Consider the following 16600-nt stretch of genomic DNA (forward strand, 5'->3'; position numbering starts at 1 on the left):
GTCAATCTGCCTTTAGAGTCCATCCTCTTAACCCTTGTGCTAAATTGTCTTTCTATACTTATAAGTCACTTGGAAACCCTTATCTATTTGATCAGACTCTTACGACTGGTCATCATATTTCTGACCTTTGTTTCACCTCTGGGTCTTCTGTGCAACTCTCCAATAAGACACACTTTTTATTTATTATTATTATTATTTTAGTATTTATTTTTGAGAGAGAGACAAGCATGAAATCATGACCCTGAAGTATTTGTAGTCTTTTTAAAAATCAAGGTACATTAAAAATTGTTTTTTTAACATTCACTTATTTTGAGAGAGAGACAGAGTGCGAGTGGGAGAGGGGCAGAGAGAGAAGGAGGCACAGAATCCATACGGGCTCCAGGCTCTGAGCTGTCAGCACAGAGCTCTATGTGGGGCTCAAACTCATGAGCCGTGAGATCATGACCTGAGCCGAAGTCGGATGCTTAACCGACTGAGCCACCCAGGTGCCCCAAGACACACCTTTTAAATTATACTCCCTTTCTACCTTTTTGGTTTATCTCTCAGAACGACTTGTCCATAGTGACTTCTCAGACAAGTGAGGTCTATGATCTGGGTTGGGGATCCGGGAGCCATGTTCGGGACTGACCGGTACGTATGTTAGAGAGGAGTGGTAGTGGCAGGGGAGGACAGCTGGAACTTGACACTGGAGTTGGCAAGCTGGCCTGCAGTCGTGGTGGAGAACAAAGTGAGAATGCCATTTGAGAACCAGGTCAACAGTGAGCCAAGTGTCAGGTCAAATGGGTCTGGCAGCAAGACCAAAACCTGGGACACAGCAACGATTTGGCAACAAGTTGGCAGCAAGGATGCTGACAGATGAATTGGCAGGTTCAGGAAGGGAAGGTGTCCGTTAAAACCTGAGGAGATTCCTGAGAGGGAAGTCCTGGTGGAAAGAGCCTTTCATAGGTATCTGGTTGTTCAATCTGGCTCTTGCAAAAACCAAGCCAGTCAGGACATGAGTGACTTTGTCTTTGTTAGTATTTCTCTATAGACCACAAATCTTGTGCAGAACCCTGGTGACAGACTCCTCGGACTCTCTTCACTCAAGTACTAGGGAGACTGAGCAGGGTGTAGTGGTTATGTGGTTTGACCCTGATACCTGGGTTCAAATCCCACTTCTGCCACTTACTGACTCATGACACTGAAGGATGAATTACTTAACCTTAAAGTGTCTCAATTTCTTTATCTGTAAAATAAAAAGATAACTTTGTTACTCCAGAGATCTCTGAATCAGCATTGCACAGTGATTAAAGAGTATGGGCTTTGGAGTCAGGATGCTTGACTTATGTCCTTAATCTTCCACTTATGGCTATAGGACCTCAGGCAAGTTACCAGATCTCTTGCTTCAGTTTTAAGGTCTATAAAATGGACACCCAATAATAGGACATCTATGACATAGGACTGTTGTAAGAATTAATATAACATATAATATATATAGTCTTTATTGCCGTTATCAGAAGATCACAGTTAAAAGGCTCCCACAAGTGGGATTCCCTTTACTCACCCTGCCTTGGCAAGATAAACTCAGTATTCAGTTCTGTTGGAGCAGGAAGGACAGGCATTCCCTCTGGCAGTTAATTTATCACACAGGAAAGACACACCCAAAGGCATTTCATCTCCAGACTCGGCCTATTAAGCTCAAGGCAGGTTCTAGAAGGAACTAAGCTTTGATAGTAGCGAGGAAGGTGGAGTGAAGAGAGGATTGACACAGGCTTGCCCCTGCCCACTACCAAATGTATAAATCAGAGCAAAGTTCTGAGTGAGACACTATTTACTGTATCATTATATTTGGAGGGTAGAGTATAACTGATGGTTACTTTGCTTTCTAGGATTTCACCGTGGAAAGACCAAAGATGGTAACATCTTCATCTCTTGAGAGACGACCTCTGTTATGGACTGTTATTTCAGAGTGATTTTTTTTTAAATGTTTATTTTTGAGAGAGAGAGACAGAGAGACAGAGTGTGAGCAGGGGAGGGGCAGAGAGAGGGATACACAGAATCTGAAGCAGGCTATAGGCTCTGAGCTGTCAGCACAGAGCTGGATGCAGGGCTTGAACTCATGGACTGCGAGATCCTGACCTGAGCCAACATGGGACACTTAACTGACTGAGTCACCCAGGCAACCCAGGAATGACTGGTAAATAGTCCGTTGCCCATGGAGAATAATGGGTCATGCCAGGTAAATTGGAAGAATGTTGATTTCATTCATCCCAGTTTCTTTTTTAACCACTTGCCTTGGGAACGTGTGTGCATGCATGTGCATGGGTGTGTGTGTGACCAAAAGAACGAGCTTGTAGAATAAATGCTGCTGCCTCTCTTCAGTAACTGTTCAGATGTTATAGGTTAATGAGCATGTGAGCTAGTAAAATTTGGGGATGATTCTTTCACTTGTAAGGATTCACTATAGTCACAGATAATGCCATGCTATTCTTTTCTTCACCATATATTCTCTCAATACAAACTTTTGGCTTCTTGAGTATTTAATGAGTGGCTGCAGGGAGAAGGCAGCAAGCATACAGGGACTGATATCTTATCCCTTCTTCCCATTATTTTCTAGCTTTTTTTTTCTGAATCTTGACATGTCCAAGTAACTAGCCTTTCTTCTGTCTGTTCAGAGAAGGCTCACAGAGGGCAAAGAGAAATTACTTTATGTACTCATTCATTCAGCAGTGAGTCAGTTGTGCAATACTATTTGCTCTTCCTGTCTGGTCTCTATACCTAGCTATGTGGAGGAATAGGATGAAGCCACTGTGTTCAAGGAGCCTATAGTCTCAAACAAATACAACGGAAGTAAGCCTGAAATGGTTTAGAAAGATAGTGATTAAGAAGTAATAGCTAGAAGAACAGCAGGGAAATGGGGAATCTACTTTTTGAAGTGGGTTCGGTATCTTATCTGTGAATTGTGGCTGGGGTGATTGCATCATTTGAAAAGTCCTGGTGAGTTATATTTCAAAGGTACCCTTTTAAAAAATTATTTTTTAATATTTCTTTCTTTTTTTTTAATTTTAAAATGTTTTATTTATTTCTAAGAGAGACAGAGAGAGACAGTGTGAGCAGGGGAGGGTCAGAGAGAGAGAGAGATACAGAATCTGAAACAGGCTCCAGGCTCTGAGCTAGCTGTCAGCACAGAGCCCGACGCTGGGCTCAAACCCACAAACCATGAGATCATGATCTGAGCCGAAGTTGGACACTTAACCGACTGAGCCACCCAGGCGCCCCTAATGTTTATTTCTGAGAGAGGGAGAGAGAGCAGGCGAGAGGCAGAGGCATCTGAAGCAGGCTCTGTGCAGGTTCTGTGCTGACAGCAGAGAGTCCGACATAGGGCTCAAAGTTACGAATGGTGAGATTGAGAGCCGAAGTTGGACGCTTAACTGATTGAGCCACCCAGGCATCCCTCAAAGGTATGCTTCTAAGTACATTAGAGTATGTGACATGCACCCTTGATTATGCAAAAGATAATGTGACATGAGACTAGAGATGATTCTAGGTGGCACACAGATCCAGCTTCAGATGCTATTAAACTGAATATTAAGTATTCTTTCTAGTATTCTCTAATTCTATTTTGAGCTATGTGATTACATGTAAACAAAGTTTCATTTAGATGCTGTATGTCTTAAACACCTCTCTATGACTTGGTAAACAACCCCCCCTTTGTTTGTTTGTTTGTTTGTTTGTTTTTTTAATAAGGACTAAGTTCAGAAACTCAACAGGAAGACAGTAGATCCCAGCTAGAATTTGGTAGCCTTATTTTCCTCATATTATTTTAGTGTGTCCTTTTATTTATAGTTAGTGAGTTATATTCCGTTTTTTAAAATAAATTATTTAAACAAATTGAGTCGATATAAAGAAACATGATGAGCAGATAAGAACCAAGGTGGTACAAGGTTATAGCAAAACTGTGAAAGTAATATGGAAATGACTCATGTTTACTAAACAAGGGCACTGCAGTCTAGATCAGAGAATCTGAGGAAGGAATATGTAAAATGTGATCAAATGTAGACTTCGTATTACTGTCCAGTGAAGTTGCAGAGAGCTCTGTGCCAGGGTTTGAGATCGAGTGTGTTAAGAGGGAGAGAGAGGTGTGCCAGCATTGACAGAGGGTTTATTACAGGCAAAGTGCTGTATATTTTCGAGGATAGAAAGATGAATAAAATTTGGACTTCCTCTCAGAGTGAGTTTACAGTTTGTCTCTGGGGAGACAGACATAGAGAAGTATATTCTTTTGTACACTATGGTAAATAACAAACAGATTTAAAACCTTAGGCAAAGGAAATAGGAAGAAGTTGACAATAGGAATGTATGTGTGAAAAGAATGGCTGCCATTTATAGATTATCTTCCAAGGTCCAGGAAGTCTGCTAAATACTTGGTCACATTAGTTCATTTATTCCTCACAATTTGGGAACTGAGATCAGAGAAGCTAAATACTTGTCCCAAGGTTAATAATAGTGATGATGTTCACTACTGAGTACTTATTATATGCCCAGCACTGTGCTAAATCCTATATTAGTTCATTTCAGCCTCCCCACAGGCGTAAGAGGTAAGAATTAGCTCCCTTTTACAGATCAGCAAATCAAGGCTCACAATGATCAAGAGACTTGCAGAGTTAGTGAATGGTGCTGTTGCAATTTAATCCCAGGGGTGTTTGACTCTAAAACTCATTTCTTCCAGTTCTACTGCTTCTAATCAGCAGCTGAGCTGTGGGTCCCTGAATCAGCTGTGCATGGGGACAGTTTGTGGAGGGCTCTTTTGTGAAACGCTAGGTTCTATTCTCAGCTGGTTCTCTGTTGAGTTTACCTATGTCACAACTCCTTCTGTTTCATAATATAATCTCCTAAATGCCTAAAGCACTAAATGCATGAGTAGCTAATACTGCTCCATGACATTTATAAGGTGATGTTGGTTAAGACATTTCAAAATCAGGCAAAAGAACTTGGTGATAGGGAAGTTTATCCAGTTTGTAAGGGCTAAAGACTATTTCCTGTGGGAACTCACACAATCAATGCTTGACAGATACAAAGGAATCTTTGGGAGTACTAAATCTAATCTCATTTTAGAAAAAAAAAGAGGTTAAGGGCCAAAGGTCCCATAGCAGGCAGAGGAATTAAGAGGCCACACATCTCCCATGTCTCAGTGCTCAATGCAGTAGACCATTGGTTTTCAGAGTGGGGAAATCACACTTTTCCAGTGCTGATCTCCAGACCCGCAGCCTCAGCGTTATCTGGGAACTTGTCAGAAATGCCCATCTCAGACCCACAGATTCAGAAACTGGGGAAGCAGTTCAGCAATATATTCTAACAAGCCCTCTGAGTGATTCTGATGTGTGCTCACGTCTGAGGAGGACTGCAAAGTATCTGCTATATATTATGCAGCATATGGGGGGAAGAGAGATTTAGGTCACCCCCACGTCCCCACAAACTCTTCTCTTTGTTCCCAGGTGAAGGGTTGAAGGGGCCCAGTGTAAAAACCTCCTGATGTCTATAGCAGACTCCGAGATATTTTAGACAAGGGGATGAGCCTATGGAACAAACGCTGGTGGCCTGGGTGTGCTCCCAGGAAGTCAGAGGCGAGGCATTGTCTGGCTGCTGTCTGTCTATGGAGACGGTAGGGAGAAGGGTTGAAGGTGCTAGGGAGAGGCCAGAAAGGAATACTCTGCCACGCTCCTCCTCACCCAGCCCCCCAATACAAACAGTGCCTCCAGAACTCTAGAGGAGGCTCTTCTCCACGCTCTCCCTCCCAGTCTGTGAGCCATGGGTAGTTGTGCTCAAAATCCTGCACTGATTTCCCGAAAGGCGGGAGGCCTGTAGAAAGAGAAGGGGGGAGGGGAATTTGCAAAGGTTTTTGGAAGGCACCTGTGCGTCCCTTTGGAAGATTTTTTTTTTATCCTGAAGGGATGATTTTTATGCAAGGTGAGGAAATAATAGAAATTGATTTGTGCTTTAGCAGTATCTCTGGCGGTTGCACTGAGGATAGACTGGCGGAAGCCAGGAGCTTACACGGGCTGGGCTGGTAGTTATCATACTAGTCCCAGTGGGAAATGAGGGCCGTGTCGGGAGTAGAAGCAGATTTAAAAGACTATAGATTGGGATATGCAGGGGAAGGGAGGGAGGAGATAGTACCCTTGGGACTAGGTGAATTGTTAATTGTAGTGCCAACATCCTGGGCCTTGAAATCCTGAAATTAGTAGGCTCTAAAAACCTGAGCCCAGGTGAATGCTCATCCCCTCCTTCCTTCTTTCCCACGGATCCTGGGCTTTGGAGCCAGGCAGATGAGGGTTCAAAACTCACGCTGCACTCTGGGCAAGATTCCACTTCTTTGATTCACAGCTATATTCCAGGCGCCTAAAACAGTGTCTGGAACATGGTGGGAGGTCAACAAACATTTGTTGAATGAACGGCGATACGCCAAGCCTCCTTTCCTCATCCGTGAATTGGTTGTTGCAGAAGGAAACCACCTAGCCCTGAACTTGACGCACAGTAGGCGCTCAACAAGTTGTATTTTTCCTTCCCCTTAACAGTAAATGCGCTCCCCAGGCGAGTGCAAGAGGTGGGTCTGAGACCCGACGCCCCCTGCAGCCCCCACTGGGTGGTGGGGAGCACGTGGGCTGGGAGGGCGGGGTGGGAGCCGCGCGGCGGGAAGGGGAGGGGGCGCCGGCCGGCAGCTAGCTAGGAGCCGGTCTCCCCGGCTTACGTAAGGCGCGAGTCCCGCGCGGCCGGCTAGGGCTCGGAGTGGGGGCGGGCGGAGGCGGCGCCGCCCAGCGGGATCCGGGCTGGAATCCTCTCGGAGCCCCGCGTCCCAGTCGAGGTGTGTGTTTGACTCCTTGGGGTGGAGAGGCGCCGGACTCGGGCGCGTTGCAGCGGGGAGCGCATCGGTCCGCCCCCGGCGGAGGTGGGCTCTGGGCGGTCCGCACGGGCGGCGGGGGCCGTGGCGACTCCCGGGGATTGACAGCCGCTGGGGAGGGGCCGCGGCGCAGACTCAGCGCGGCCCACGTGCGAGGGCCGGGGCAGGGGCTCCGTCCCCAGGCCGCCCGGCTCGTGCGGCGACGGGGGGCGCGCTTGGAGTCGCCGCCCCTCCCGGCTTCCCCCTCGGTGTAGACTGGCGCGGGGATGCCAGGCCGCCCGGCCCCTTCCTCGAACGCCGCGTGGGAAACGAAAGAGGAAGGAATAGAGGTGGGCCTGGCCGGGCCGCCCTCGGAGCCCCCGAGGCCGACCCCGGCAGGGGCGGGGACTCGGACTTGTACTGAATCGCGGCGTGGGGGTGAGGAGGGCGGGGATGGGTAGCGTGGCGCCTTTCTCCGCCTTCGAGCCGGCCCCGGCGAGGGGCTGAAGGGAGGGGTTGTCTCAAAAGTCACTCCTTCCCCCTGCAGGGGCGCCCGGCGAGTCCCCGCGCGAGCGGAGAGTGTCAGAGGCAGAAGCAGAAGCCATAAAGTTCCCCGGGCTTCTCCGAGGCCGCTGTCCGGGTTGTCCGTTTGGCCGCCCCCTCCCTGCCTGCCGAAGGCAATGGCTTCCAAACTCCTGCGCGCGGTCATCCTTGGGCCGCCCGGCTCGGGCAAGGGCACCGTGTGCCAGAGGATCGCTCAGAGCTTTGGTCTCCAGCATCTCTCCAGTGGCCACTTCTTGCGGGAGAACATCAAAGCCAACACGGGTGAGGGGTGCGGGGGCGAGGGGTTGGGGTGAGCCGTAGCGGGATCGGGTTGGGTCGGGTCTCCTCGGTCCCCGGGCGCCCTTCCCCCGCCCGCATGTGGTCGTGCAGGCTCCTACGTGCCTGGGAGCATGTAAATGGTGGCCCGCCGTGGTGCGGCTTAACCGCGCCCCAGGAGGGTGCCGAGGCTCGCAGGGAGGAGGGTGGAAGGCGTACGCTGCTCCTCTCGTCGCCTGGGCTCCACTTGCATTGGGGGAAAAGCCTGTAACCACCCAGCTGAGGGAGTGAGAAGCAGACAGCTGAAAACCCCGAGCTTCCCTCTCGCCCTGCTTCCTTAAGGATAAGCCCTCCCAGCCCACACCTCCCCCCCGCGTCCCCGGGGAGCTGGGGCGTCCCCCGCTCTCGCCGCCCACCTGTGGGAGTCCGGTCCCGCCGCGCTCCGGGGAACCTGTGGCGCCGCGGGGCTGCCAGCCGCGCACTGTTCCTGCCCCTCCGCGTCACCCTGGGCCTCCGGGCAGAGCCCTGGTGGCTTTGAAAGGCCTGTCTGTCCGCTGCCGCCTTCTAAGGTAAACTCTCACCACTAACACCCCTCCTTCCCAAGCCGGGGCCTGGCCGTTAGGGAGACTACGTAGTAGAAGACTCGATCTGAGAAATTACATTTTGAATCCAGCTTCCCTGGAAATGGCTTCTTGAGAATGCCTCCTTTGGCTGGCATCGTGAATTTGGGGATGTAAATCGCCTGATCGCTTAGTCTTTCAGGGCCCTTCACCCCTCTCCTTCCACCCCACGTCCACCCCAGTTCCTGATGAATTGGCATTGAAGGGCGAGAGGTTGCCGTTGTGCTGCTAGTTCATAACCTTTCTGGGATGCATAATCTCATAATGAGCAACTCCCTTATGAAAACTTGATAATTGCAAACGGGGAGCTTTGGTACTGTGCTCAGCGGTGTCCAGGGTGGTTAATACCCATCCGTGGGCTAATTATCCAGGGATCTTAATTACAGAAGCACAGATTAGTGTCAAGAGGTGGGCAGAGGACTGTGCTGAAAAACAACATAAAACCTAGGAATTAAGAAATATCTCAAAGGCAATTTTATTCTTTATCTCTTGAGAAGATTGCAAAAGCAAGCTTTTATTTTGATTTTCCAAGAAGGCTCACCCCCTCACCCCCATCTTTCAGAAGGAAAAGTTCTGTGTACCAGGCTGCACCTTGAATTCTCTCTTGCCTCAGTTGGGTCTATTTTAATTTTAATACCACATTTCAATGCATTTTATTCTTTTTGTTTTGGAATGCAGTTTGGGGGAAGAGCAGTGTGAGAGGGAAGGCTGGCTCTCAGCCGGAGGGTTTTGTGATTGGCTCTGGCTTCTCCGTGGTAGGGAGCCAGAGACTTGGTCAGGGGAGGAAATGATTCTGTGGCACTGAGCCCATTTCTTAGCATTCCCTCTACCTGACTTGGGGGCTCGGTTCCTTCTGGCATGAGAGACCTCACCCTGTCCATCCCAGACTGGATTAGTGCCCTTTCCATTTTTAAAGAGAATGTGATAGGAAGTGGCTTACTTCAGAACTTTCTTAGAGGTTTTGAAAACTTTCCACTTGCTGTTTTCCCTTATTCTCACTTTTTTTTTTTTTCTTTCTTTGCGTTTTGGATTTTAGTTTCTGTTATCTTTCACGTGGCTTCATTTTCTCCCAGTGTTTCTCTCTATAGAATGTTGTGACTACAAAATGTTTAGATCTTTTTCTGTTGGGAACCAAGTAGTGTTTTCATACACCAATTTAAAAACTGCTTATCAAGGAAAGAAGAAAAATGAAGGACAGCAATTTATTTTGAAAGTGGCTTGTTTCTAGTGGACCTGGAGGGTGTTCTTGGATTATTTTTCTAGCAGAAGTTTCTAAGAGTTTTACAATCTCATTGCCTTGTAAGCAAGAAAACATTCCACGGTATTTTTCTGTTACCTGTTGTTTGCCATTAGCTAATCTCCTGATAGAGAAGCCATACAGCTCCTTTGTATGTATACCTTTATAGTTGAAAGTTTGAAGGAGATGAGGAAGCATGACAGAACCCCAGGAAATAAAACCTTGGTAGGAATTTGAGTTGGAAAGTAGCTCCGGCCATCTGCTCCAGCCTTGATTCCGGCATACTCCCGTCCACATGGCTTTCCTGCAGCCTCTGCCTACTGAAAAAATGCTCTTCCAGGGAAGGGCTACTCATTGCTTCTGGGCAGTCTTCCCTCACCTGCCCTGGCAGAATTCATTTCTTTCCTTTGCACATGGCTTTGTTGATTCTGTTGCTGCTCTCACATACAGTTATAATGCATTACAGCAAATGTCTGTCTGAATCATCCAGTAGGTATTTACCAAGTACCTGCTATGTGTCAGTGTTCTAGGTACCAGGCGCTGTAGCAGTATTTGAGATAATCATGTGCCCCTTGTTGTCCCTTCAACCCTCACCATGTTCCACGTCCCACTGAAGAGGGGGATAGGGCAGAGAAAGAGCTCAACAGGTCTTTGGGTTACAGTCTGTCTACTATCCAGGAGTCAGATAGTCTCAAGCAGTTGAGTCCATTCTGTTTAGCTTTGATTTATGGTAAAAGTTTGTGCCTGCTGTGGATCTGAGATTAATCTCATGATAGCTGTCACCCATTGGCTTTGTCTGATCTGCCTGAAGCAATGCAGGCTGAGACTTAATCAGAGACTTTGAAGACTCACACCCAAATCTTTGGTTCTCATTTTCTTTAGTGCATTGCATGAGTAAATAGAAGGGAGAGTTTTCATAGATTGCCAGGAGGTGGGTCCTACATTCTGTCATAAGGAATATTAGCTTTTCTGTGTATGTGTATGAGTGTGTGTGCACACACACTGCTGGTACTTAGTAGTGAGTTCTATTAAAACTTTGGAAGTTTATGGGAGATACTAGTCTCCATTTGTTGAGTGATGGTGATTGAAACTCCCTCTGAAAGGATGTGAGAATCTTATCTTAAGGGTTGGACAGATAGTGGCATTTTAAAAAACCACATTATTCTGTACTGGATCTGCAATCTCAAGTACAAGAAAATTGGCAGATTTCCATTTGGAAGCATCCTGGACTTGATTGGGTGAAACGATGTTCAAGAACAAACGTCTTTCTGCTCTTAATTAATATTAACTGCAGCTTTTGCTGGGGTTTGCAGATGGGACCAGCATTTCAAATTAGACTATGGCCTGAGCCTCTTTTCTCTGAAAAGGTGACCTAGTTCAGAGGGCTCAGGGTTTTCTTTTTGCATTTGTTAAGTATAAATGTGTATCTTATGTAAGAGTGAAAGCTTCTGAGTAGATTGTATCTAGAGACTTCACAGAGTTCAACGAGGTATCTGAAACAACTCTAAATAGTTGTTCTATAGAATATCATAGGATTTGTGGAATATGCTATGTTCTAGTTTTTTTTCTAGCTCAGTAAGACTTGGGGTATAGCCCAGGTCAGGGGTCTGACCAGATTAGGGGATCTCTCGATTCCACAGGTCCACTTTACAGTGCCTGGTTTCTTTGAGGGTTTTTATGGGTGTTGAAAGCACAATTTGTGACTTGAATAAGGTGTCCCCCAACAGGACTAAATGAACAGCTGAATCTAAGCAGTCTTCCAGTGTGGTCTTTTTTTTTAAGTTTATTTATTGATTTTGTGAGAGAAAGAGAGTGAGCTAGCATGGGTGGGGAAGGCACAGAGAGAGAGAGGGAGAGAGAATCCCAAGCAGGCTCTGCGCTGTCACCATAGAGCCCCACAGGGACTCAAACTGGCGAACCATGAGATCATGACCTGAGTCGGACACTCAACCGACTGAGCCTCCCAGGTGCCCCCAGTGTAGTTATTTTTTATTTATTTTTGAGAGAGTATACACAGGGGAGGAGCAGAGAGAGGGGGACAGGATCTGAAGCCTATTCTGTTCTGACAGCATAGAGCCCAATGTGGGGCTAACCTTATGAACTGCAAGATCGTGACCTGAGCCGAAGTCAGATGCTCATACAACTGAACCACCCAAGTTCCCCCCAGTGTGGTAATTTTTTAAAAGGAGCTTTTTCTAGCCTAGTTTACAGTTATACCTTGTGGAGAATTTGGAAAATATGAATTGGATTAGGTTTTATGTAAAGGGCACTAAACAGCTATTGAAGTGTTTTAAATAAGATAATGACATGAATGGATTTACTTTCTAAAAGTTGAACTTTGGGATGTTGTGTGAAGTTTCCAGTTAAGCTAGAGTGATACCAGGAAGACCAGTGTGGATGAAGAGAGTGGACCAGGGCTTGGATTGGGAGTTAGTTGTGAAGGCAGAGAGAAATGAAGGGCTTTAGGATGCAAATAAAGGCGAAGCCTTTAGGACAGAATGAGTTGGTGGTGGGAGGTGATGGAGAGAAAGCAGCCCCGAGATCAGTCCTAGGATTTTGGACTTAGCACTTGGGTGAATGTACCTTAAGGTTGAACTGGAGTGTTCCTAACCAATCTGGTGTGGACCATTTGGGTTATTTGCTGTTTAATATGCTTTTATGAACGTCTTTGCATGTAAATCATTCAGCAAATATATTTTCCTTGGCATAGATTACTAGAAATCAAATGACTAGGGGCTCCTGGGTGGCTCAGTTGGTTAAGCGTCCGACTTGTGCTCAGGTCATGATCTCACTGCTGGTGAGTTGGAGCCCCGCATTGGGCTCTGTGCTGACAGCTCAGAGTCTGGAACCTGCTTTAGATTCTGTGTCTCCCTCTCCCTCTGTCCCTCCCCCGTTTGTGCTCCGACTCTCTCACTCAAAAATAAATAAACTGTAAAAAAAAAAAGAAAAATGACTGAATCTGTAGGTTTTATACTGTAGAAGAAAAGAATTTTAAACTTAGCTTGCAGGAGTGCTTGGCTAGTTCAGTCAGTAGAGCATGTGACTCTTCATCTCAGGGTCAGGAGTTCAAGTCCCACATTGGACGTGGAGCGTACTTAAAAAAAATTAAACTTAGCTTATAAATGTCTAATCAAGATTTTGGTAGAAAAGTAGATAATAGATCCTAATTTACTCATGTAGTTTTTGGCTTACTAAATATTTAAGTATAGACATGGGTACACATACATTGATACATATGTATTTAAACTCTTCTTGTTTTCCTGGTTATAAAAATAGTATGTGTAAGTTATCAAAGGTTTAAAAATCCAAGAAAAATAAATAAGACAAACACTTGTGATCCCACTAACTGGAAAGAGAAAATACTGTTAATACTTAAAAAAAAATTTTTTTTATGTTTTATTTATTTCTGAGAGAGAGAGAGAGACACAGCATGAGCAAGGGAGGGTCAGAGAGAGAGGGAGACACAGAATCTGCAACAGGCTACAGGCTCTGAGCTGGCTGTCAGCACAGAGCCCTATGCGGGACTCGAACCCACGAACCATGAGATCATGACTTGAGCTGAAATCGGAAGCTTAATCGACTGAGCCACCCAGGCGCCCCTGTTAATACTTTTTATAAATGGTATATCCTTCCAGACTGAATTTCAAGAATAAACTTTGTATTACTATTTTCAAAATTACTTGCTTTATTGCACAACATATAATTTAATAATTTTTAGTGTCATTATAGCCTGTTCTTTAATATGAGTTTAATGCCCCTGTACTATTTCAATATAATTTTTATCCCACTTTTGATTTTTTGAAAAGGTAATATGTACAGATGGTAAAATTTTCAAACTAAATACACTAGGAATGGTGTGGAAAGTGTCTCTCCCCTCCTTGACTCATGGTTCCCCAGTTACACTCTACCAGGATGCCTACTAGTTACTTTTCTTGAGTGTTCATCCAGAAAATTTATGCATACATGTATATAGCATATACATAGATAGCAGTAGCCTCTTTTTTAAAAAGTACAAATATATATTTTGTTTTTCATATCTTTCGTTAGACTTAGTATTGTTTAGACATTGGTTTCTATTAGCAGATATCAATCTATGTTACTCTTTTTGAAAACTGGCCACATACTCTTTTTTTTTTTTTTTTAAGTTTATTTATTCTTTAAGAGAGAACAGGAGTGGGAGAGGGGCAGAGAGAGAGGGAGAGAGTCACGATCCCAAGCAGGCTCTACACTCTCAGTACAGAGCCTGATGTGGGGCTTGATCTCACACACCATGAGATCATGATCTGAGCAGAAATCAAGAGACCGACGCTTAACCAGTTGAGCCTCCCAGGTGCCCCAGACACACACCCTTATTGTACAGCTGTACCATAGTTTTTCTAATCAGACATTCTCAGACATTTTGGTCTCACATTTAAAACTCATTGAGGGGGACCTGGGTGGCTCAGTTGGTCAAGCATCTGACTCTTGATTTTGGCTTAGGTCATGACCTCATAGTTCCTGAGATTGAACCCCGAGTTTGGCACTGTGCTGACAGTGTGGAGCCTAGTCTTCTTTCTCTCCCTCTCTCTGCATCTTCCCCCACTCATACTCACATTTTCTCTCTCAAAAATAAGTAAATAAACTTAAAAAAAAAGTAAAACTCCTTGAAGGGAGTCTGGATGGCTCAGTCCATTGAGCATCTGACTCTTGATTAGGCTCAGGTCATGATCCCAGGGTCATGAGATCAAGCCCTGCCTCAGGCTCTATGTTCAGCAGAGGATGAAGATTCTCTCTCTTTCTCTCTCTCTGCCCCTCCCTCACTCTCTGCAGAAAACAAAACAAAACCAAAACTCACTGAGCACTCCATACAGCTTTTTTTTTTTTTTTTAAGTTTATGTATTTATTTTGAGAGAGCACCCTTGCTCAGAGGGAGAGGAGAGAGAATTCCAAGCAGGCTCCATGCTGTCAGCACAGCCTAACACTGGGCTCATTCTAAGATCTCACAAACTGTGAGATCAGGACCTGAGCCGAAATCAAGAGTTGGGTCCTTAACCGAGTCAGGCACCCATGCACCCCAGTAGAGTCTTTTAGATGGAATATACTTCTAGCTACTAATTTTATTAGAAGTTAAAACTAGGAAATTTTTGAATGTTTGTGAATTCATTAAACATAACAATAAATCCATTTCATATTAACATAACATTTTTCTATGAAAAATAACTAGTTTCAAAAACAAAATCTGAGAAGAATAGTGTTGTTTTTACCTATTTGAAAATCTCTTCAGTGTCTTGATTTGTAAAAGAAAGCTGGATTCTTCTAACTGGTTCTTCATTCAGTTTGTGTGCTATGTTGTTTTGGTTAAAGTACAGAAAGAATATTTGGCTTCACACAGACATGTATTTAGAGAAAGGGCGAATTCACAGACCCCTGGAAGGATGTTCGTGGACCCTTGGGGTCCTTGGACCACACTTGGAGAACTGCTGATCTCACTAACCTTCTGTTGATGGAATTTAGGTTATTTACTGCCCTTTGGTATACAAAGCATGCTGCCTTGAATGTCCTAGTAACTATGTCTTTCAGCAAATATGTAAGTGCTGAGCAGTGTTGGCCTGTGGGATACAAAGGAGTGACAGGAGGTCTATTTCCTGAAGGAGGTTGAGGCAGGCAAACAAGGATAAGGTAATAGATATGTATGTGTAGGTCCCCTGGGATATGGGGAAGTATGGCTGACCTAGCATTGAGAAGGGGGTGAGATTACAGAAGGCTTTCTAGAGATGATTCTCAGGCTTAGTTTTGACAGATGAGTCTAGCTGCCAGGTGAGGAGATAGGATGGTCGTTGCCACCGCATAACTGGAACTCCTTTCAGAGCTCGTTTGGGGTCCACAAGAGATCATTGCTCTTATGGCTTGATCACACCTGTGTATTACCATTTTAGCCTTTATTCATCTCTTATTATATTATTAAAGGAAAGGGTTGTTAAACCTGCTGCATATCACCTTTTCCAGTTTTCATTACTTGGCGCTTATCTTTAAGATACACACAAATATATTAGCATCATAATTTATGAAGCTTCTACACTTCTGCTCCAAGCTTCCTAGAATTCAAGTGATGGCACCTGATCGTGAAGCTCATAAATTGTGTACCAGACTGTTAGCTACAAATCTACCCATTATAAAGGACATATCTAATTGCCTATTTCCTTTAAAATCTACCAAGTAAATTACATGGAATTAGGCTACTCTGCTCTTAAGCAATCTGTGTAATCCATGTTGTAATAAGATTTAAGGACTAGGAAATTCTGTTTTTCTTGTAAAGTTTTAGGCAGTATTCTTTTACAGTGGGTCAGGCAGCTCAGCTCTTTTAGCAAACTAGATTGTTTTTTAAAGCATGAGCAGGTATGGGGCACCTGGGTGGCTCAGTCATTTAAACCTCTGACTTCAGCTAAGGTTGTGATCTCACAGTTTGTGGTTCAAGCCCCGCCTTCAGCTCTATGCTGACAGCTCAGAGCCTGGAGCCTGCTTCAGATTCTGTGTCTCCCTCTCTCTCTGCCCCTCTGTCACTCACACTCTGTCTGTCTCTCTCTCTCTCAAAAATAAACGTTAAAAGAAATTTAAAGCATGAGCAGGTAGTAGTGGCTTTGAATTACTCTGTGCCTCCCTCACCTCCCTCATCTTAATGTTTAATTCTCAAGTTGGCCTTCCCTCACCTCCCTCATCTTAATGTTTAGTTCTCAAGTTGGCCTTTAAGACATGGTACAAAAGGTCTGATTGATACAGTTTCATGAGACACAATTAGATGGCTGATGTTATATTTTAACAGTCCCATGTCCAAGTTCCAAGAATTCTTGGTAATAGTTAAACGACAGATCTGGCAGCAAGCATCCCTTATTTAGCCAGAGTGACTGTTGATATTGAAATAATGCAAAGTCACTCCTGGTCATCAAATTCCCAAGAAGCTAGAAATCAATTATTTTCTGTTCTTCAGCACTTTCTTGTTGATCAGCAACCTGTGACTTTGGCACTTTATAATTCTCGCAACTTGGTCATCATGACTAACATTTGCACTGGGTCAGGCATGTGTGAAGCCCT

The 16600-nt window shown here is 45.1% G+C and overlaps 1 protein-coding gene across 5 annotated transcripts in view; it reads left to right on the forward strand.

Moving 5' to 3' along the window:
- Positions 1-2195: 2195 nt before the first annotated feature.
- The window catches only part of AK4 (adenylate kinase 4), a 74653-nt gene continuing 60248 nt past the window's right edge, over positions 2196-16600 (forward strand). Inside the window, exons 1-2 of one of the 5 annotated variants that reach the window (XM_039233451.1) lie at positions 2196-2218; positions 7404-7681. In XM_039233451.1, the coding sequence (XP_039089382.1) occupies positions 2205-2218; positions 7404-7681 (292 nt within the window). In that variant the 5' untranslated portion in view covers positions 2196-2204. Of the gene's footprint in view, positions 2219-6778; positions 6842-7149; positions 7207-7403; positions 7682-8127; positions 8245-16600 lie in introns of those variants that run through there. The other 4 variants (XM_039233452.1, XM_039233453.1, XM_039233454.1 and 1 more) reach the window with 4 other exon arrangements.

Source organism: Hyaena hyaena, unplaced genomic scaffold, assembly GCF_003009895.1.
Source record: "Hyaena hyaena isolate Hyena2069 unplaced genomic scaffold, ASM300989v1 scaffold_75, whole genome shotgun sequence".
Lineage (NCBI taxonomy): Eukaryota > Metazoa > Chordata > Mammalia > Carnivora > Hyaenidae > Hyaena > Hyaena hyaena.